The 22,763-nt window shown below is 41.6% G+C and overlaps 1 protein-coding gene across 4 annotated transcripts in view; it reads left to right on the top strand.

Annotated features, from left to right (window-relative positions):
• Positions 1-1,159: 1,159 nt before the first annotated feature.
• acap3a (ArfGAP with coiled-coil, ankyrin repeat and PH domains 3a) overlaps positions 1,160-22,763 on the top strand; it is a 52,260-nt gene continuing 30,656 nt past the window's right edge. For 3 of the 4 annotated variants that reach the window (XM_058410239.1, XM_058410240.1, XM_058410241.1), the window contains exon 1: positions 1,161-1,362. In XM_058410239.1, the coding sequence (XP_058266222.1) occupies positions 1,316-1,362 (47 nt within the window). In that variant the 5' untranslated portion in view covers positions 1,161-1,315. Of the gene's footprint in view, positions 1,363-22,763 lie in introns of all 4 variants that reach the window. The other variant, XM_058410238.1, reaches the window with a different exon arrangement.

Below are 22,763 nucleotides of genomic sequence, written 5' to 3'. Positions count from 1 at the left end.
GAACATGGTTACTGAGTATTTTGGTGTGATATCCTGCCGAAAAACAAGCACGACAACCGAAATTAGCTCCTCTTTCTAATTATGTCAATTCCATGTCATTATGGCAGCATGATACATTTTGTTTATGGCATGCCTTTATTTTAACTAGGGGTAATCTAGTCACGTGGCCTAACTGTGGCCTAGAGCTTGTCATTAAAAGAAGTGTAAGTGGCCCTTCACGCACTACTTGTTCTAATTATGGCTTAAAATGTTCTTCTCGTGTGCCTTTCGTGCAATTATGTTATTTAGTGTATGAAGCTGCTCAGGCAAATTTGCACTGATCAGAGATGCAATGTTTGGCAGTAATTTTGTCATACAAGAAGAAACTCTCTCTCTCTCTCTCTCGCTCTCTTCCTTTATTATTATTTTTTAATTCTTTTAAAAGGGTTTTTTTTTAATCATTTATATATATATGGACAGGGGTATGTATGTAAGGGAGTGAGTAGTGAGGTCATTTAGGGACTGTCTCAAAAAAGTTTTATTTTCATTTTTTTTTTTAAAAATACAATAACATTGAATGCATTCAGATAACTCTGGTTAACTCTGGCATTTGCCTAATAAAACTTAGTGATTTACTGTGCAATAATTCTACACATGTCAGACAGAAATGGTTACAGTTATGTCTATGTAACCATAACCAAGGTGTTTGATGGTCTTTATTATCACAGGAAATGAAATTCATAATGTGTCTTTTAGACTCATTAGACCATATTCACACCTGTACTCAGTGCAATCCAGCCCCATAGGATACATGTTAATACCAGGCGTGAACAAGGTGATACCTTCTGGGTCCTTGGTTGCATGGTGAGCTCTGGTTACTGTCTGTCTGGATTTTGCATGTTCTCCTTGTGTGGATTTCAGAAGGTGGACTGATTACATCAAAATTTCCCCTGGGTGTGAATGTGTTTCTGCATGGTAACCCCATCCTCACAAGAAGTATTCCCACCTCTAGACCTGTAGGGGTGCTTACTAAAAATGAATGAATGAATGAATGAAGGGCTAAATGGCGCCCAAGTCTGTGTTTTTTTTATTACCCCAGCTCTTTTTGGACGTTTTCTCACAGAACCGACACTTTAGCGACGCTCCCTGACTCTCACGCCGAGCCTGTAAAGCCGCTCAGCTCCAGTGTTACAGTGACACTCCTCTTCTGTGGACGAGTTCATACGGACTCACTCAGGATTGCTCATCATTCATTTTCACTCTCTTTCTCCTTTTCTCTGCCTGCGATGAAATTTTTGCTTTAAACAAAAAGGAGGACCAAATTCGCCCCGGCAAAATGACGGTGGATTTTGAAGACTGCCTCAAAGATTCACCCCGCTTTAGGTACATTTTTAAAATATATATATATTTATATATATCCACTTCTATTGCATTGGTGTTGCTGGCGATTTGTATTTCCTTTTAGATAACCATGTTTGAAACGATTAGCTTGAAGACAGCCCTTGTTTATTAACATTACTGAGACCTTATAATAGCACGCTGTTTGTCTTTATTTCCTTTCTGTTCATGTAAACGCAGACATCCCGCCTAAGATACAATTCTGGAGGGTTGTTCACTGCCCACTGTGTGTCTAACGTCTTCATGGGTTTCGAGTCCACTATATTTCAGTTGAACATTTACATCCTGCTATCTTGTCTGCTTTATAATTTAATCGTAAAATATAAGAAATGAACGGGACCGTTCAATCGCATCTCTGCGCTGTTCTCAACAACCTGTAGTCCGTTATGGACAAAAAGAGTCAATGTTGTCATTTTATCTGATTCCCGCGCTCTTGAACGCGCGTCATTTTCTAACAAGAATGAAATCCGACGTGAATTAGGCGAACAAGCCTTATAAAATACACCGTTTCTGTAAGGATAAGGTTTAATGAAGCACTACTGGGAGAAAAGAATCGTTTTTATGCCTGTGTTTTATGGTCAGGTTGTGTCATGTCCTCAGCAAATTGATCCATATTTCATCTATAGCTGTTTGATATAACGTTAACGTTATAACACTGTTATGACTGATGGCAGAGCTGTTATGATAGAAAGCTAATGCTGCATGGATAAAGAGAGAGAGAGAGAGGGAGAGAGAGGGATGAACAACGCGATGACGGGAAACCCAGCCGGAGTTATGAGACCTTCCTCTTCATACTGACTCACTCTATAAGAGAAGTGACATGATGACGCTGAGCTTCAAGATGATCAGATCACTCAAGGAAACATTCGTCCATTCATTAATCTTCCATCTGCATTTCCTCTTGGTGGTCAACAGGCTGGGAAGGTCAACCCAGACTTCTCTTTTCCCAACCATGGATTCCAACTCTTCCTGGGTGATCCCCAGATATTCCTGTGAGATATAAGCTCTGTAGCGGGGTCGAGGTCTGCCCCGGTGTCTCTGTCCAGTGGGACGTGACTGATACAGCTGTAACGGAAGCTGACCGAAGGGACATCCATATAAAGTGTTCGAACAGCCTATTCAGAAAACATTGGCTTCATGTATTGGATTGTATAGAAAAGAATAATTGGATATCAGATCTAAGATGCTCAGATTTGGTACTGCACATTCTGTACTCTCCTAAAATACCGACTTGGCATCACGTATATTTTTTGTTATGATCCGCTACCCCGTTTAATGATGTAGATGGATGTGATGCTGACCGAACCAACAAGTATCTTGCAGGTAGTTACAAGCCACCTTCACGTCTCTAATTTCAACAATTGACGACAGCCTGCAGAGAGGTGACTCAGCTACTGTGTGGGCATCCGTATCGAATCAGTGTGAAGTCTCAGAGATTCTCAGAGACCTGATAATGCAATCGTATTGAAAATGGTAAAAAAAAAGGTATAAACTGAGAATTTATGAAGGGCCAGCTACATAAAATTCCTACCTTTCAGTCATCTTTAAACATTCTCTGTTTTTAAGCAGTCCATGCCATCATTTCGCTAATCATACCAGAGACGGTTTTAAACATCTACAAAAAGTCATTGAAAACTTTTCTTTCTTTATGATCTTCCTTCAGATACATGCTGTATTTCGAATGCTTGGTTTGCTTTTCTGGAATTCTTTTACTGACAGACCATCAGCCTTTTACAATAAAGTCTTGGGTCTTTTGCTTCTGCAGCTTTTGTTTCTGTAGATTTCACCTCAGATTGGTTGTGTAGTGTTGTGTAGTTTGATCCTAACCATGTGGCACACTGGAAATACATCTGGCTAAATTCTGCATGTGGAAAATACAGATTTGTTTCCTCTTGTAACAGAAATGGAACATTTGGCAGGAACGGCATGCAGAGTTTCGTCTGCGGGAATCCCATTCACTGAGAGAGCACCGTTCTGTGTTAAAAGGGAAGCTTCAATTTACACAGCAGCATGATCACTTTAAGTAGGTTATTCCGTGTCTGTGTGAGGGCTTTAAGTCCACTTGATTAATTTGTTTTGGATGTGTTAATCTTTTGAGTCAAAAAAAGGTCCACTCTTGGGCTTCAATTTACAAAGGACCTGCACTTAATGGTCCTCTTTATTGTATTTTTACTGTCGTGGAAAAATCCCTAAATTTATGAGAGAGTGGCCTTTCTGAGGGACGTTTTATGAGGAACCGGATCGCTTGAAAAGCAGTGTGTCTGATGCACACATGTGTAGCCCACATGCCGAACCAAATTAGCTCGTTCCCATGCAAGTGGTCCACTGACCCATAGAGGAGGTGATGGACATGGAGGGAGCAAAGGAACAGGGGATGGCATGAAAGATGGGAGTCTCAAACGCTGGCCCGACTCTACAGGTCATGCTGGTGAGGTTAGACAAATAAAGGATACATTCCTTCTTGGCCACATCCCCTCCACACAACCAGCTCCCATTACTGCGCACATGTGTGTATGTGTGTCTGTGTGTGTGTGAAAGAAATACAGCGAGAGTGAACGTTCTGCCTCGAGAGTGTGTGAGAGCAGGCAGCAGATAGGATCTCTGCTCCAAATCAAAGACTTCCAGACTCACTAGCAGTAATGGCTGCCATCTGTCTTTGTATCCGTGGTTCTGTACAGCGAAAGGTATTTACAGGAACCTCCTCATGTTTACGTGTGAAAGAAAAACGGTTCTCAGTCAGCCTGTTAACCTATATTCATTTCCCAATCCCCTTTTAATGACCCTGTTATCCATATCCAACTTTATTTTCTGTCCAAGCTTTTTTAATAGTCCTGGGAAGAGGATCAGATGAGTTCAGTTGACGCCCTGATTTTTATACACAGTATTGTTTTTTTTTTATTTAGTCTGGTGCTAAGTCGGTTTCAAGAAAAGCCCATAACTTGAAGTCATGAAGAACCGTGTTGAAAAGGTTCCCAGACCAAAAGAGCAGCTTGAGAAGAGCCTGGTGCATTAGTGGCTCTTTTGTGGAGGTAAAAGCAACAGAACTGTTACATAACATCCCAGGAGGTAGAGACGGACGAAAGGAAAGAAAAGCCTTATTTCTTTTTACGCCTTTTCTCTCAATCAGTATGTGAAATGAGTTCCACTTCCTTCATATGAAGGAGCATGCTGAGCGCGGTCACTGCATGGGTGCTTTCACACTCTACCTTGAATGAGCGCTTCGTTAAAGTTGCTTCGTCAGACTTATTTAATCTTTGCCAGGTCCTGGCAAATATTTCTTTTCAAGCTGATGTCCTGCCTGGGTCCAGTTTCCCAAAGCATTAATGTGATACAACCATCTTTTGTCTTGTGGGGCTTTGGGGAAATTTAGGTGGTCACATCCTTGCCTGGTATACTATCCAGTTTTTGTTTGTGTGTTAAATGTTTTATGATGAAAAACAGGGAATAAAACCTATATTCTGAGCAGAATACCTCTGACTGTAGTAATAACCTCCAGTATCCTCTCATGTTCTCTCTCTGGTCATAATTCTAGTACTGAGAGATGTGGCGTCCAGCAGATTGGAGCCACCTGACCAAATATTATTCGTTAGTCTTCTTTTAAGACTGCTGTGTCACCCTGTGGTTCAAGCCATCAAACATTCCTGAGCGAAATAGGAAATTACAGTTTGATTACATCAAAAGACTCGGGTTTAATATGAACTTCCCTTGAGTCACATTTATCTCCGGTAACTGTACATGAGCACATGAGAGGGGGGGGTTGAGTATTTCAATGAGCTACAATACAAGGTCATGCACTGATAAATATTGGAGATTGTAATGTGAGAGCAAGCAGTTAAGCAAGCATGTTTAAAAGCCAGTGTCTGGGAGAAACATGGTGTAAATATACAGTGCCACGTGCACTGATTTGTGGTTTTGCCTGAACTATTTTTGAGTCATGTGACAGCGAGCCTGCGTTGCAGCTATATTTGCAGGACCGCACATGCTGACTCCTAGTGACAGCGTACAGTTAAAAGAACTTACTTGTGGTTAAAAGTCAAATATAATAAATATAAAATGATTCTACAGCTGCAAAATCCATCAAGCTGAAATAAAAAAGATCCAGTGGTTGAAGCTTTATTTAGCTTGCTGACTCAAGTCCATGTGATTTTGATTCATATCATTTTGCTTATTCATGAATTAAGCCTCTGTTTCTATATAAGCAAGTTACATGACATGAACATGGACCTTACAGAGATTCTTCCATGTCTTCAATGATGGCTTATTTGATTCCCATGCGTGTCTGTCCTACATCTCTGGCAGAAAGCGGCCATTGTTTTGAATCGTCATGCTCGCTGCTGTCATACTGGCTCTTTTCACTGGCCTTGCTTCTTCTGGAGCAGCTGCCGGATGCGTAGAGGCCTTTTCACCATGGGGCTTCTTACTGACTCAGGATCATGATGCTCGCAGTCAGAGGACATGAGAGAAAAATCATGAATAACCCTCCTCATGGATGGGGTTTTTTTTTTGTTATCTATTTCCCGATTGCTGTGAACTCTAAGGTTCATATAGTTTCATGACTCATGAGAGACTGAGCTTATGATGTAAAGCATGATCCAGAACCTCTTATCTGAAAACAACACAATCTGACCTATCCTGCAATGGCAGCTGTTTAAATGTACAGCATTTGGTAGACTTACATTTATCTCATATATGCAATTGAGGGCTAAGGGCCTTGCTCAAGGGCCCAGCAGCGGCAGCTTGGTCCGTTTCAAAATTATGACCAGTAGCCCAGCACCTTAACCATTTATGATTTTTAATATTTACAAAGCACAAGTGATTTATATAAGTAGATAAGGTGAGAATTTTTTGGACCTCAAGATTTGATCCGATTTCATTTCAGGATGACACAGTGACATAATTAATACTTTATTTATTTATTTATTTATTTATTTATTTATTCATTTATTTATTCATTTATTCATTCATTCATTCATTCATTCATTTATTTATTTATTTATTTATTTATTAAATCTAACCCTGTCTATAACCCTAATCTATTTTTTCTTACTTTTATTTTGATATTTTCAATATTAATACTCACCTCACCATGAGACCATGAGGCTTCTGTTTCTTGGTAAAGAAAAAAAAAAAATCAAGCTCATAATTTTAGTTTTGCTCTTCACTTTTCTTACCACTTTGCAGCGCATTCTGTCTTTCCCTCCTAGGGGTTTCCTCAAAATCGTATTCTGTGCTAAGAGAGCCTATAAGCAGTTGATTGTAGGCATTGGAAGAGATCCTTCTGTCTGGGGTAATGTTGGGATTATACTTAACATGCTCCCCTAAGAAAACAAAAAAGAGTAGTAATAACTTGGTTAAGCATCAATCTAAGCACCTAAGAAAATCTGTTAGTCCTCACAGACGTCTTGCTCCATCTCCAGTCTCAGCCCATGCGTGTTAATTCGATTCAGCCACTTGCCTCGTTTCTGAATAAGGCTCTTGATGTGTCATGGTCAGAAGAAGAAGGAAGACCTTCTCATCTCATTAAGTGTGTTAGGGAACTGGCCTGCCTCCCAGGTTAACCACAGAAGGTGACAATAAACAACGTAGATTAAAGTCAGCAGGTTGGATGCCTTGGCTAATCGTGCATTAGCCCACATTCTGTTTGTCTATATCCAGTTCCAAAACATTAAGGTGTTTACACACTACGCCTCTAAAGGGAAAGGTTCTGTCTATCCCTTTAAATGAGATTATTTAGGGTGTCCCTCAGGGGGTATCATTTAAAGTGTTGAAAACAGAGAGTTTCCCCTATTTCAGAACCATTCATTTCATTCATCTTTGGGTTGTGGTGGATCCAGAGCCTATTCTGGGAACACTGGGTGTAAGACCCTGGATGGAATGCCAGCACATTACAGTACACTATGCACACACATTCATTCCATGGGGCAATTTAGCAGAGCCAGTTGACCTAGTGGCATATTTTTGGCAAGTTGGAAGAAATCAGAGTATCTGGAGGAAACCCATATGGACGCGGGGAGAACTTCGCACAGCCAATAACCAGAGCTCATGTTTCAACCCAGGATCCTGGCAATCTGAGGTGGCATTACTGGTTAATTATATACCTAATCTTACTTTTCAGTGAAAGACCAAACATATTTTGAACAAAATCCCCCAGTTCCCTTAACCACCACATTTTCATCTTCAAGTTTTCATCTTTCAGAATACAAGATGCTGCTTCTTTGCCAGTTGGGACTCAAATATCTGGTCTCCATTCCACGGTACTGATTGGAGGATCCTTCTAGCTTTAGGGGTCTGAGAGGAAGCATTCCCAAGCAGCAGAGAGATTTGCAAACCGCAGGGATTGTGGGAGAGAGAGCAGCCTCGACAGTATGGCTGAGGATCTGAGGAAAGCTTTGAATCCTCTTTCTCTTTGATATGGAGCTCTGTGCATTTTTGAAGAAGAAGCTTATTTTAAAGTGGGTAAAAAACTCAACTAAAGCCACATGGTAGCATTTCTTCTTTCTTGTAAGTCCTCCAAGTCTTAATTCCTAATTTGACCCCATTTAGATAGAATTCAGTATTATCTGGAATTAAAGAATTTGCAACTGAAAATGAAGAGGTACTTGACGGTGTTGTGTGAGGGAATTACAGGGGCTGAGATATAATAATTTTTTGGAAAAAATTAGCAAACCTTAAAACAACAATGAAGGAGATGCTGTACCAGATTTTTAATTTTCTTCTTTCCCCTGGCCCTAAAATGCAAAACATTTTTCAAAAATTGGACAAAATATACCTGATAATTGATGGTGACCTGAAGCTCTGCATGGACACATGGATAATCTTTTTTCCTTCATGCAGACATTACTTAGAAACCTTCAGAATCCTTACATGACTCTAAGGCGATGATGTCATCTATCTTAGCCTTTTGTTGTGGGGACACCATGTGAAGCTCGGCTGTCCTTCCTGTTTTGGCGGGGCTGAATAGCTGGTCCGATCGAATACAAAGCGCTTGGTGCAGACTGACGCATTTTGAGCAGCATGCTAATTTATCACTATAGACCCTCCTACAACATGACAAAGGGCCACCGAGGGGGAAAGTCAGCACAAATGCAGGCCCGAGGGCACCTTGGAGATGGGCGCATGAGTGCGTGCGTACGGTTTATTAAGTAAAAGACAATCAGATCATGACTCACCATGTGACTCGGGACTCTTATTCCTCAGGATTAGGTCACTACACATTTGTGTTTTGTTGCTTAGGGTCAGCAAGCTCACATTTCCGTGAATCAATGGAAGAACTGGATTTCTATGAAAAATCTGCTTACATTCACTGCCCTTTTCCTCTGATCTGAATCAACCTCAACTCCCAGGGACTGTCAGGGTTAGGGTTCAGTTTTAAGCTCTGTTCTGCAAACTAGAACATAGGGCTTTTCCTATGCTGTTTATTGAACTACATCAAAAGATGCTCGATGAAATGCTAGTTTTCCACTTAACAAATCCCATCACTAGTCACAATATGGGGAACGTCAAGATTTTCCAGAAAATAGATTTAATTGTGTACTATTTCCCTTTGTGGAGATTTATTGGTTTTGCACAAGATCCACCCTTCCACTGCTTCAATCACTGTGTCAAGAGGTGAATGACCTTGATGAGGGTAGACAGTTCAAGCTCAGCGCTTTCCTCACTGTCCTTGCACGAGAACATCAGTATTTCCTGCAGCATAGAAATTACACTCTTTTGAATGAACTGGATTTCTATCAGAATGCAGTCTTTACCTAATGTCTTAATGGAAGAGTTTATAATGCCATACCTTTATGGGTGCGTGTGTGCTTTCTCAGCCAGTGCAGGAAGTGATGCCAGAGTGAGTGTTAACATTTATGAGCTTTTGGTTGTGTTGGAACACTTTACCTCTCAAACAGATCTTACTGACCAGATGTAGGGCTGTGGCCTTTCTGAGTGAGTCAACTTGCTGGTAAATGGTTTGTGTTCGTGTTTGGGTGGTTCTTGGGGATTTTTCCTGTTATTTAACCCTGCCACAACTGGCCTACCGTGTGTTATACTATAGTACTGTTAAATTCTTGGTGCTGCCTGGTCACAAGGTATTCATGCATTTGCTGTAACAGCAGTAGTGCTAATAATAATACATAGAATCATAATGACAAATGACAGGGAAGAGAGTAACACCATCACTATAGCTATGACATCAATGAGCTTCAAACTCATGGTCTCCTGATGATAATATGAACATGGGTTGGTTGCACCACTCAAGACTTAATTCAAGGCTCAATTCATTATTTGCTTAGCCCACAACGACATTTTCCCTTGGTGAAGACAAGCACTAATTTGCTTCGACACAGAGTACTGCTGAACCTGAAAAAACCTAAAAAGAAACAGGGTATGAATTTGACTACATTTGAATCCATTTGGCTTAATTTGCAATAACAGATATTATAGGATGGGCAGCCCAGCACAGCATGCATTAGTTATTAGCTATTCAGAAATAGGTTTCAGCAGTCACAGCTGCCAGATTTAAATTGTATCCCCAGACATTTCAAGCCAAAGTGTGATTTAGAATCTCTCCAGTGGGTTCTGGGTCAGCCCCAGGATCTCTTTTACATTGTGATGTCCCTGCCAAACAGGGGGCATCAGTCTAAGGTGACTGGTGGTGGAAATGGGATTCCATCGTAGGGTTACTGGGCTTACTCTCTGTGATAGCTTAGAGATTAAGGTGTTAACCTACTGATCTGAAGGTTGTGAGTTCAAATCCCTGGTCCACCAAGCTGCCACTATTGGGCCCTTGAGAAAGGCCCTTAACACTTAGTTGAGCTATATTGTTCTTCGCTCTGGATAAGGGCGCCTGCCAAATGCCTGACAAACTGAGCAATTAAGAGTTAAGGGCAGTGGCAGCTTTGTGGGCCAAGGACATGAACTCAGAACCTTCAGATCAGTAGGTCAACACCTTAATCTCTAAGCTATCACAGAGAGTAAGCCCAGCAACCCTACGATGGAATCCCATTTCCACCACCTGTGTCTGCAGCCTTATGCTTTTCAGCCACTACCCACAGCTTGTGACAATAAGGGCTTATCACCTGCAAGCTGTACAGTGGGGCTCAGGTGCAATGCCATTTGCAATGGGGATTCTAGACCCTTCGAAATAAGAAAAAAGACAGTATAGCTGAATTATTCTCTGCATTCCATGCTTCCTTGTTAGGATGCCATGATAGAACACAATTGAGGGTTAAGGGCCTTGCTCGAAAAAGCCCAGCAGTGGCCAGAGGGTGGTACTGAGTGGTAAATTTAACCACCTTAACCACCAAATTAATATTATTATTATTATTATTTTTATTATTATTATTATTATTATAGAAACTACTCTTAGTATTGGTGTCTGACTTATTGTGGCCTTCAGGATTGTTAAGATGTGACTTTGGGATCCATTTTAGGAGGCTTACATATAAACTCCAAGCTTCCCTAACCATACTTTTGTCGGGTTGGAGATGAAATCTTCAGTCACATTCATTCCATGATTCAGTGCAGCTGTCTAATGCAACCGGGTGAAATCATTCCCTCGGCAGCCATGACCAAAGTCAGACTAAAGCCTCCTACAGAGCACACTGGGAATTTTCCAGGTGTGTAAACACAGCCTGTGCAGCACCATACACACATCCCATTTTCCCAAATTCATCACATGGATCCCCCTTGATCAGGAAGTGGAGAACTCCCTGATGTACCAGAGATCACAAGCCTACGCTTCGTGTCTGTCTCTGTTCACTCTCTCTGGAAAGGCACCAAATCCAAATGTGTTCCAGCAGCGATGCATTCGCCGATCACGCAATCAGAAAAACATCTATTCAATTCACTTATCTATGTAGGGAAGTAGCAACACCGAGCAAATTGGATTGTCTTTATAGTTACTTCTGTGTCTTTGTTCTGTAGTTCTTCTTCCATGGTTTGTTCCCGATTTAGCAGAAGTGAGACTGAATCATGCGGTTCAGTCATTAGCCGAGTGCTGCTGGTGCCGAGATGTTTGCTGACTCACATCTGCAGCTCATCTGGTTCTGATTTGACCCAGCCTGCACACTAATCTCCCAGCATGCTCTGAGGCAGTCCTCCAGCTCACCAACAGGAAACATTCGAGGCCGACGGCGGCCCACTGAAATATTAACACGGGCCTGGTGCCTTGGCTAGAAGGAAGGGTGTGTGTTTGGATGGGACTGACCTCATCATCTCTCTAAGGATTGAATCAACCCTCAGCGGTTTTTATGTTGAACTGAATCAGATCTTAAACGACTATTAATGATGAATTAACCACATGAGTAATGAAGGGTGGGTTTTTCTTCCATGAAGACGCTGATCTAAGTAGCAGTGTAACTCACATGCCTCAGTAACATGTCCAGTATAAGAGGCATTGCCAGGCTCAGTGCCAGCCCTCACCTCTGCCGGTGGTATGCCGGAGCTGCAGTGTTGTTATTGCAGCAGTCTCTGGAGGCTCTGTGGTTTGTATTGGTGTTCACTGAGGCATGACAGGAGCTCCTTAAACGTGACGGTGGTCAGTTTGTGTAGTATAGTCCAGCTGCCCATCCGGACACCACCATTCATACGCAAACAGTGTTCTCACTTTGTAACACATTTACAAACACGTCTTTTTAAGGTCCATCTGTTGTTTTTATTTTATTATGGGTTAAATGTGCGGATTATTAAATAGCAGCAATAGTCAGCTGGAATTATAGTCAGTGCTGCTGGTGCAGAAAATTTATCAGCACTACAACACTACTTCTGACCGATCAGTTTCAGTTGGTAAAATGTTCACCACAAAGGCTTCAATAAGCTATACCTTCTGCATTATTGACATTTTATGTCCCATAGGATGTGAAAAGCTCACTCTCTATTAACACTATGTACGTCACATGGGGGTCCATTTCCTACCCACACTTTATCTCTCTGCCCATCTAGAGGGACTTTGTTAAGGCTACGTGAGTGAGTGCATCAGCATCCTGGCACAAACCCATACGATTACGTCAAGAGAGCAGCAGTGAAAACGAGCTAACGGAAACACCTGGAGAGAAAAAAGGATAGATGGCTATAACCTACAGCCTTTCAGTCTCGCTGCCTCCCTTTCTCTCTCATTGGGAATGTTTATTTTTGTTTTTCACTCACAAAGCTTCTTTATGGCTAAACGGTCACGTATGAGTTCATGCAATACAGCCTCGGTTAGGATAACGTTATTAGTCGAGTACGAAAGATTGCATAAGAGGTATAAGTGATATAAGAGGAATAAAACTCTTCAGTATGTAACCTCCATTTCCAGTCGGGCTGCATCATATTACTCCGTCCTTGATTATTGTTATTTCCTATAACATGCTGTTGTGATTTTTTTTCTGTATTATCTTTTCTGTTATCTTTTTCCTTACATCTGCCAGAGCTCAATGCAAAATTTTTAAATACATATATTTTCTGCTGATATTAGCTTAGTAATTGTTGTCTTGATATGTATTTTAGTAGATGAATTCTAAAATACAGGCATATTTTTCATCCCAAAAACCACAAACCGTGGGCGATGAAAAATTTGGGGACAGTCAGACATGCTGCGGTACAAGACAGACATGTGATTCTGTTTAGGACCTTTTTCTTGCTTAGCACAAACTTCCCAAAATGCCAGTGCTCTCTAAAAAAAACGATGGCGGGGTTTTTAATTCAACTTCCCATTCAGTGAATATGACAGAATAGCGCAAGAGGTGTCTGAATTCCACTATCTACAGCATGGCGAGATATTTCCCCCATTCATCTTGGAGAATGAGAGCCAGTGGACAATGGAGTATTGTGTAAGATCGTTCTCACAGCCTGCATGTGTGTGTATGTGAGTGTTTCAGTTCCCGCCTGTATATCCACGGACATTTTTGTACGCTGCAGTCATGATGGACCACCCCGTACTAAATTCTACACGAGTCGTCTCACATATTTTACACTTGCTCTCTGTTCTCCATAGACAGCCTGTTAAACACTAAACACTTGCCTTGTCTCTCATATAGAGGGCTTTTCTACATCAACTGCATTTTAATCCTAACATGGACAAAATCTAACATTAACAAAGCAGCGCATTTTAGATAAGATCAGTTTGGTGAAGAAGTCTAATAATTATTAAGCTCGGGAAAACCTGACGGTAATCAAAGCGAGATCTTATTTCCTGTTGTGAACTTTATCAGTAATGTTATACATGCAGAGGTAGGTCGAGTGTCTTTTAGTGGATTTGGATTTGGGATACATACCAAATGTACATGTGTGTGGGTGTGCGTGAATAAAGATTTAGACAGTCATGGGACTATCAAAATGGCCTGAACATCTGTAAGATATAAATCTAATTCTTTCATGTGCATTTGTGAAAATAAGCTTGAGCCAAGCCTGTAGTTGGAAAACCGTTCTCATTATACGAGTTGCCTTATGAAAGATTTAATATGGGAAAGCAAGGCTTGAAACCTTGATTTTAATCATGTGATCAGTCTGTGGAGAAGTGAAAGGCTATGCTAAGTCAGGGTTTGGCATTAATCACGGCATTGTTATTTGAGGAATGTGTGCTAACTGCTCTCTGCGTACAGCGACTCAATAGCAGGGACTGACTGAATGAAAGCATAGAGCTGTCTGAGTGACCTGCAAGGGTTAATCTCACCACATCCTCCCCATGACAGCCTTTGTTGGACCACCATTCTGTCTGCCAATGTGTGTGTGTGTGTGTGTGAAGTGTTCCCCAGGGACCAGGCCTAATTACTACTTACTGGGATGGCAGGATGCTTTGTGATGTTAGACACTCCTGAAGTAACCTAAACACATGCAGAAAAAAACATACTGGATCTGCAAAGAGAATCTTATGTAAGAAGTAACTGATGCATTACTGAGTATTTTAGTCTTTCTATGAACCTGCTGAGGTCATATGCTCTTGAAGCCATTCATGTGAAGGATTTTTAGTCACTGTACCACTTCCTGTGAGCTTGATCCAGCCTGGCATCAGAGGTTTTTGGTTTTTCACACCAACCTATAGACCCAGAAGAATAACAGTTTTGATATTTGATGTGAATATTAGCTAAAGCTATTGATGATCAGGTCAAGCTATGCACGATTTTATGCATTGTTCTGATTGGATCATTTAATTTGGATGCTTATCTGTTATGATGAGTAAGAGAAAAGTATGGGTCACAAGCAAAGCTTTTTGGTCAAACCCAGTACCATCTGCCACGTTTTGTTCAGACCGTCTTCTTCAGACGACTCATCCGTCTGTATTTATGGAAACTGGCCATGGTTAATGAGGACAGAACGCCACAGTAATTAGGCATCTGCTGGAAAAAATGAAGCCGCTCTGAAAGCCAAGACGTTAGTTCTCATGCTCTCAAGGCTGTGTAATTTTTGGTTATTGTTATATTAGTTTGCTACAAAGTGTTGCTTACTTTGAGGGCATTATAATACTGTGTAAACATTTCATTACTCTCAGGCTCAGCTGTTTACTCAACTGTATCTGACGATTTCCAGGTCTGTGTTATCACATACTCTTGATGACTAATCACGTGCTGACAGTCGAAAGTGACACCCTCCTCTTCTGCTGAGTGATAATGATCCCGGAGGAGGAGACGTGTAGCGACCTCCGTCTTCACCTAAATGCTTATCTTGCCCATGTAAGAAGAACTTCAGATAGCATGAATGTAGACTACAATTAGTTGAGGAAGTGCTTAAGGGTGCTGATGGCAACATCCGAAATTCTTAGAATTGGTGAAGTAATATATATTGATAATATTCATAAGGAAGTATTGCCCTTACATTATTATGCTCCTTTAATAAGATTTGATACATTAAGAAACAGAAACACATTTTTTAGGGTGAAGGGTTTGCTGCATCTGGTGAATGTCAGGAAGGGAAGAAAGCGGGAAAGCGTTCGGACTGACCCTGCCTCTTCTGGCAAGAGTCCATCGGACGACGTGTGTATGCGTGTGTGTGGGGGTGTTGAAGTGTGTGGAGTCACTGCAGCCTCTTGCTCTGTGTATCCCTGAAAGCTCATGTTGTCTAATCCTGGCTGGGATCAGGCAGCGTGGGGGCAGCTGCTCTCTCGGCAGGGGTCAGAGGTCAGCACTCAGAGGGTCATGCCTGAGCATCAGCTAAATTGAGAGTGACTAATCAGCTCATCAGATGCCCTGCGGGGTTTGGCTGCATTTCCTGTGAAATGTACTTGATCGTGATATTGCACAGCATGGTCCTGGAGCAAACTGACAGATGATTATCATAATAATAAGCATACAGTGTTAAAATGATCCATTTTGATTTTCACAGTAAAGACTAAATGGAACTGGAATGCAAGGCTGTCAGTGAAGGAATGTAAATCCTTTAGTGCAAAACTCTTCAATATCTTCTGCTGAGAAACGTTTGCACAACTCTGAAATAAGTTATCTTTTAAAAAAACAAAAAAAAAACCCTCAAGAGTATTGCCGAGACAATGTCAGTTCCACATTCCTGGAAATACTTTGAGACTCGCCAAGAGGCATATTTTCCCTTTAGCTGTTATGTTTCTCACAAATTGTCTAAGCCCTGAGAATTTCCAGTTCCCTCACTGTTCCTATGACCTTCTCTGATTTTTTTTTCTTCTTCCCACTGTGGATCAGTGCCTTAACACACTCCATGGATTATTCCTTATCACTCAGGCCAGAGCTTTATCAGCTGAAGCAGTGTGGCCCTGTAAAGGATGACAGGAAGGAAGGAGGTTTCATACTTGCTGTCACTGCAGAGGATCTGTCCTCTCTGGTTTCCCTCCTGATCACATATTAGCGACACCAAAATGTGTGTGACTAGGGGATTGTGTAAGTATAGGTTTACGGTTGTTGGGTTAAACCTGATGAATGTCAATAGTTTAAATTCTCCTGAACCTGTCTCCTGAACACCAGACAGTCCTTTTGGTGTCATTGCTGGTCCCTATCTACAAGCATCATTGGGGCATCATTATAATCATTACCATATAAAAAAAATCAACTGGTTATGGTAATATTACATAATCCTCATTCATTCATCTTCAGTAAGTGCTTTATCCTGATCTGCATGAATCTGAAGTCTATCCTGGAACCAGTGGACGTGAGGTTTGAGGTAGGAATACACCCTGGCTGGTACAACAGTCATTCCATCGCAGAGCACCATGTAAACACATTCACACACTTGTTCACACGTACTGTAGCGGCCTTTTAGCAAGGCCAGTCCGCCAACTGCCATGAATCAGGAAGGTAAGAGGAAACCGAAGGATACCAACATGAACACAGAGAAAGATCTTTACAGAAAGTTACACAGGATCAAACCTGAGACCCTGGAGCTGGGAAGTAACAGCATTGTCTGTTGTCTTCAGACCCAGGAGATTTTCCAGATACAGATCATCTGATTGTCAGAGCAGATCTGATTGTCAAACCCATACAGATCATCTGATTGTCAGTGTCTGTTTCTCTGTTCATGCAGATGGTAAACCTTCTAAAGGTCCTGAAAGGGCTTCAAGTAAAATGACCCTGATTTTGAAATCCCCTAACCTAATCATTATCTATAATGCATAATGTTATAACGATTCCAGATTTCCATCACACCCCTGATAAAGATCCCTCTCTCACACTCTAGATTTCAGCAGCAGGTTTTGGCCAGTGATGGGTGATAACAGAGCCAGACTCCCAAAGGGTTTACAGTAATAGTCTGCAGAATGTTATCTATGGGAGAAGGCCTGCGTTGCTTAACCAGTAGTGTCTGGTTCCTCAGAGCCAAAAGGGTATTAATCTTTCCAGGAGACTTGGACACTCCTGTCTTTCTGTCTCGACCTGATCATAGAGGATGCACATGCCAAGGTTGCAGAGCAGAAACATATTATCATTATTTAAACCTTTCCAGTTTGCCTGGGGAAGAACGGACATAACTTTCGCACAACAAGCATACTTGGCTCCTTGTTTTCATTTGAAAGAAGGCCAGTTTAACGGAAGCATTCTCAGCTGTCCTAATCTGTCTTTAAGAACTGAGACTTGTGACTCTGCCAACCTTTCAGCTGCCTGAAACATATCAGTGTAGCAGTTAAACAATCAACAGTCCTGTGCAAACCCAGAGGTGCCGTCTATCTAAGTGCCCATTTGTTAACAGACGATTTCTGTTCGGCTTAATATCCATGACATGCCCTCGAACATCTGCATGCTGGTTTAGCTGAGCGATCGTCTTCGCCCACGGTGGCTGGCAAAGAAGAATGCACTTGGCAAATGCTCCACAGATAGAAACATTCTCCTACCACGTAGACCCTTTGGAAGTCTCTGGATGATATTCTGTCAGACTTTAGAATAGGGTCCAAACGCAAGCAGCCGAGAGACCCGCGTTGTTAGCCAGAAGAGAAGACAAACAAAAAACACCATCACTTTTACACTTTTCCCAATTTTTCATATCCTGACTGTTGATATTTTACATTCTAGACCTGACAGCCAAGTTGTGGTGAGCTGCATGTGTTTAGTCGCTGTCTGGCAGGCTTAAGTGAGTCCAGCTGGCCTTAGCATACCAACAATTCCCAAACCACAGCCTGTGGGAATCATGTGTGAGAAAAGATACCACCCGCATGTACTGGTTTTGCGTTTTTTTGGGGTTTTTTTTCGACTGACCCTGTATCCGTGCCAAGATCAGTTTCCACCTGAAAGCTGATGCCAAGAGTTCTCAGTGATGACACCAGCGCATTGGGGGAGGTGTTGACGGAGTCGATGTAGTGTGACTACGCGAGGAACCATGTTGGCCTAGTACCAAAGGGAAGAGATCAACCTGGATTTGCAGTACCCACAATTAAATCTGGTAAAAATCCCTATTAGTTTTGTTTAAATTGTCGGTCGTAGTAATCTGCCAGTCACAGTGATCTTCTGGAAAGCTAGATCTGTTCTTGTATGGTTCTTTCTGATTAGGTCACTTAGCATTCTTGTAAACTTTATACTTATAGCCTTGTGTTTATAATAGGCATATTTTACCCCCAGGCATCTTCGGTGCTAGGGCGCCTGAGTAAAAAGTTTTGCTAGATTGAATTAAGATCTTTACTAAACGCTGTAAATATAAATGTTAAATACTGCTCACAGCAGGGCTTGGTTTGTCTTGAGGAGTTTGCAGATTTTTGGAGGTTGAAAGCTGGCACAGGAAATCAAGAAATGCTGAAGGACCGAAACCCTTTATTCAAGAATTCGACAGTGGCATGGTTTAAAGTAATTTATTGCTGATCTCAATGAAGGAAACTGTGCAATAATAATAACATCTAGAGCAGGGGTGTCGAACCTTAAACACAAAGGGTGGGTGTGAGTGCAGGTTTTCATTCCAATCTATCACCTGATTTAATCTTGGCTTTCAGTAGACTCAGGTGTAGCTTCAGCTCGGTTGCATGTCATGCACCCACCCACGCAGATAGGATTTGACATCTCTGATCTGGAGAAAATAAATAGATAAATACACCAAAATAACTTAGATATAAACCGAATTGTTAAAAGGTAGCATTACATGAATATTCGCTACATAGAGACATCTGGAAACTGATATGTCAGTAGTGATATTTCCGAACAGAGCCTGTGTATAAATATAAATGCACCGAGAAGGAATTGCTACTGTATCTGCGGCAGAATCCCTGACCGCAGCCATGTAGTGGCTCATCATCATCAGAGCATGAGTGATTAATTACAGCCTGGGTGTCTCTGGGAGGTCATTAGTGCACCAGTGTGTGTATGTGTACAGTGTGTTTAAGAGAGGAAGTGACTACAGTCGAGTTGTAGTAAATAATGGAGGATGCCTCACATAATGGATGTGACTCACATACTGATCTTCCTCAGGAAGATTCAAGGCAACATCCTTGAACTTCTTGCACAGGCATAATGCTTGGTATGCTATTTTATTTTTGGGGTTTGGCTTCATGATTTAACAAGGGGCCTGCTTGAGGTCCGCTTTAAAAAATACACCGTAAAATATTCCAGGTGGCTGCTTTCTGCTTTTATTCTCTAAAAGCTTTGATCCACCTGGAAATTCGTCTGCTGGGATTAGTTGAGGAAAGGTGCGATGTAGCCTGTTATGAAGCACGTTAACGTTATCACAGTGATATTTCAACAAAGACTAATTTTATTTATTAGAGAATAAACAGGATATGTTTAGAGCTACTTCCAATATTGTGGAACGACTTCAAAACACGATAGTTCCAATTATCACTTATGTTATAACAGATATAAAATCGGTCATTCCACAAGATTATAAGTGTGTAGTTTGTGGAAAACACCTTCTGACCAAAAATCACCTTAAGAAATGGAAGAGAAACCCCATCACTCACTACAAAACACATCTATCCTCCTTTCCTGGCTGAGACAAAACATGAAGATTCTGTTGCACCCATAAACGGATCAATATTCAGCCTGATGTCTCAGACAGGATGTAGCTCTGACTTTCTGGGAGGAGGGAGAGTCCAGACCTCCATACCTCTCTTTCTCAACACTGTTACACTATTTGTGTATGTAACATGATTGGTAGAAAGAAATGGAGATGTGTCTTGAATATTTGTTAATAATTCAGACATCTTGCCTTATCTACTATGTTTGGGGTTAAATGAACATCGTGTTAGTTTTATTCTAAACGACGTGGAAAAATGAAGGGATCATTACGTCCATCATCCGACGATGGACCACACTAAGTGAAATCCTACAACTGCCCGAGCCGATTCATTCCGATCATGGAAAATGTAATGCAGTTTTTTAATGCCGGCCCCTGCAGCACTGAAGTCCTCGTAAACTTGTAAATGTCTTCTCTTCTTTGTTCATCCCTTGCAGCCATCATTTGCCTTAATTGAATTTAATCTTTCGTGGTGTGCGTAAGTCACGTCTCATTATTTTTGGCAAGTGTAGCGCCCATCTCAGCAGGTACTTTTTGGCAGAATACGCAAGTACCTTAGCCAGGACCGTCGTCATAATGTGCTCATTAGCATGTCTGGGTTCAGCTGCTTCTTTGTTCTCAAGTGATCCTAAACCAAACTCACAGATCTGAGAAAATATTTTGTTGTAGCAGCAATAAATGAATGATGAAATAGTAGGGTTTATGAGTTTGACCTTGATGATGAGAGATGGCTGTGATTTGAATAGAAGCTTTGTAATGATGTATATTTTGTGATTTGGATAAGATTCTTGTTCAGTATGCTGGGGGTGATGTTAACAGTCTGAGCACACAGTGTCCCTGGAACAGCTTGGCATTAAGTGCCTTGCTGAAGGGCACAGTAACGACATCCATCATCAGTATTGAGGCAGTCACGGAGCAGCTGGGATGAAGCACTACAGACAGGCCGTACTTTCCACTGGAACAGAAATAGATGATGCTGAAAGTGTGTGTAGGACTACTGTTTTTACAATCCCATTGTAATCTGGATTACAGAGGTTCACGAATCATAAAATCACTAGCAAGACCCTCGCACCGAGACCACCGCACCATGACCCTCATACATACTTCGCCCAGAAGTAACTAACGTGATTTAACTGTTGCAGCAGGTGGCGGGATTCAGGAAGGAGTAGCACAGAAATGAAGTGCAACAAAAAACATATTAACCAAGTAGGGTATGTTTTAATTTAACAATTAGCAGTCGATTATCTGAAGCAGTAACACAAAACAATAGCATTTATCTCAACCCGTGCTTTTCTTTGCTACTGTCACAGCTATTCAGCGCCTTCTGACCAATCAGAATCCAGAATTTAATGTCACCTGATTATACAGTGTAGTGAAAGTATAAAGCACAACACAGTTATCCAGTGACCAAGTGTCAGTCTTAAGTAGACCAGAGAGGAGACAGAAGTGTGTTGAGAGAGACGGGTCAGCTCTCTGCCAGCATCAGTTACCATGGTTACAACCCCTGGGGGAAGGTGGGGACGTGCCCAGAGGTCTTTGGTGTGCCATGTGCAATGAAGCAGGACAGTCAGATAGGTAGAGAGAGAGAGAGAGAGAGAGAGAGCGAGTGAGCCTAACGGGCAGATAGAGCAGCTGTCCTCCAAGCATGTGCCTTTCCACTCAGGAAACACACACACACACATTACACAACCATGTCTGGACAGTTGACTTATTGAAACCCAGTGCACTTTATTTTTCCACTAACGGTAATAGAAATAATTCATACTGATGCTAATTGTAATCAAATAGAATCACAAATTTCTTATTTTCATTTGTTTGGTCCACGTAGTCGGTTGCTGTCGGTCACTCACTATCACAATGGATTTGGAAGAGAGCAAACTCAGCTGTGCTTTCCATACAGGAGGGATGTCGTACACTTTCTGCTGTCGTTCACACTGATGCTAACCACTCAGGAGCGTCTCTGAGCTTGAGTATGCAGAAGAGGGCCAATAGTACAACTTTTCTCCAGGTTTGTTAGTATCTTCAGGCATGAAGAGCATTCCCAGAGGTGTTCATATCTGCAGATCATTTCAGATTTCCTTCATATATCGAGCTCTGAACTGAGACCACCACGTCCATGTCTGGAGACGTCAGCGAGTTCATTTTGTTCTCCAACAGCCGGGATGCTCGAAAGAGGGAGATTTCCACAGGATAAACAGCAGGACGCACGCATATTCGGTCTAAATAAACACTCGTCTACATCTGGACCAGAAAATTCTCCCTTTTTCGTCTCAGACATTCAGACATGAAGGTTTGGCACACAGTTACCCCAGCACTGTTTGTCTCCTTTCTGTTTTGTCTGTGTCGAATTACTGGCAGTCGGCATCTTTCTCTCTCTCTCTCTCTCTCTCTCTCTCTCTCTCTCTCTCTCTCTCTCATCACTTTCTTAGTGAAACATGCACACACCCATGCATGTGCCTCACACACACACACACACACACACACAGCCCTCCGTTAGCTGGCAGACAGCGTGTAGATGAGTTCACTGCCTCACAGTGGGTGTGTGTCTCAGTTATATTTTACTTCCCTGGCTGCCAGATTCGGCTCCAGAAGTCTGAGTTCACCCCCAAGAAATGTTTCATTTATCAAAATTATTCCTCACATATGAGTCAGGAAAGTTAATAGTATTAAAAAAATCGTGGTGCATTTCAACTTTCTAAGGTCCGGAGAGTCTACCGGGGGAATAACGGCCGATTGTAGCTGGGATGTTGAACCGGTCCCTCTGAAGCCGGCCAATCATAATTTATTATTTTTAAATAATGACGTGTCATACATTTGACTCATTTATAGACTCTACAAAACCTAGTGAGTTCCTGTTATCACTTTCTTTATAATAGTTGTTTCTTCACCAGGGTTTCTCTCTCTCGCTCTCTTTTTCTGTCTTTTCATCACTCAGTCTTTTTTCTGGTATAGAAAATAAACCAATATCGTCTTACCAATCATAATTGAGAATTCAACTGCACTCTGGTATAAATTTGCCCAGAAGATAAAACTCA

Source organism: Hemibagrus wyckioides, linkage group LG15 (genome assembly GCF_019097595.1).
Source record: "Hemibagrus wyckioides isolate EC202008001 linkage group LG15, SWU_Hwy_1.0, whole genome shotgun sequence".
Classification (NCBI taxonomy): domain Eukaryota; kingdom Metazoa; phylum Chordata; class Actinopteri; order Siluriformes; family Bagridae; genus Hemibagrus; species Hemibagrus wyckioides.
This window is presented reverse-complemented; position numbering and strand designations above follow the sequence as displayed.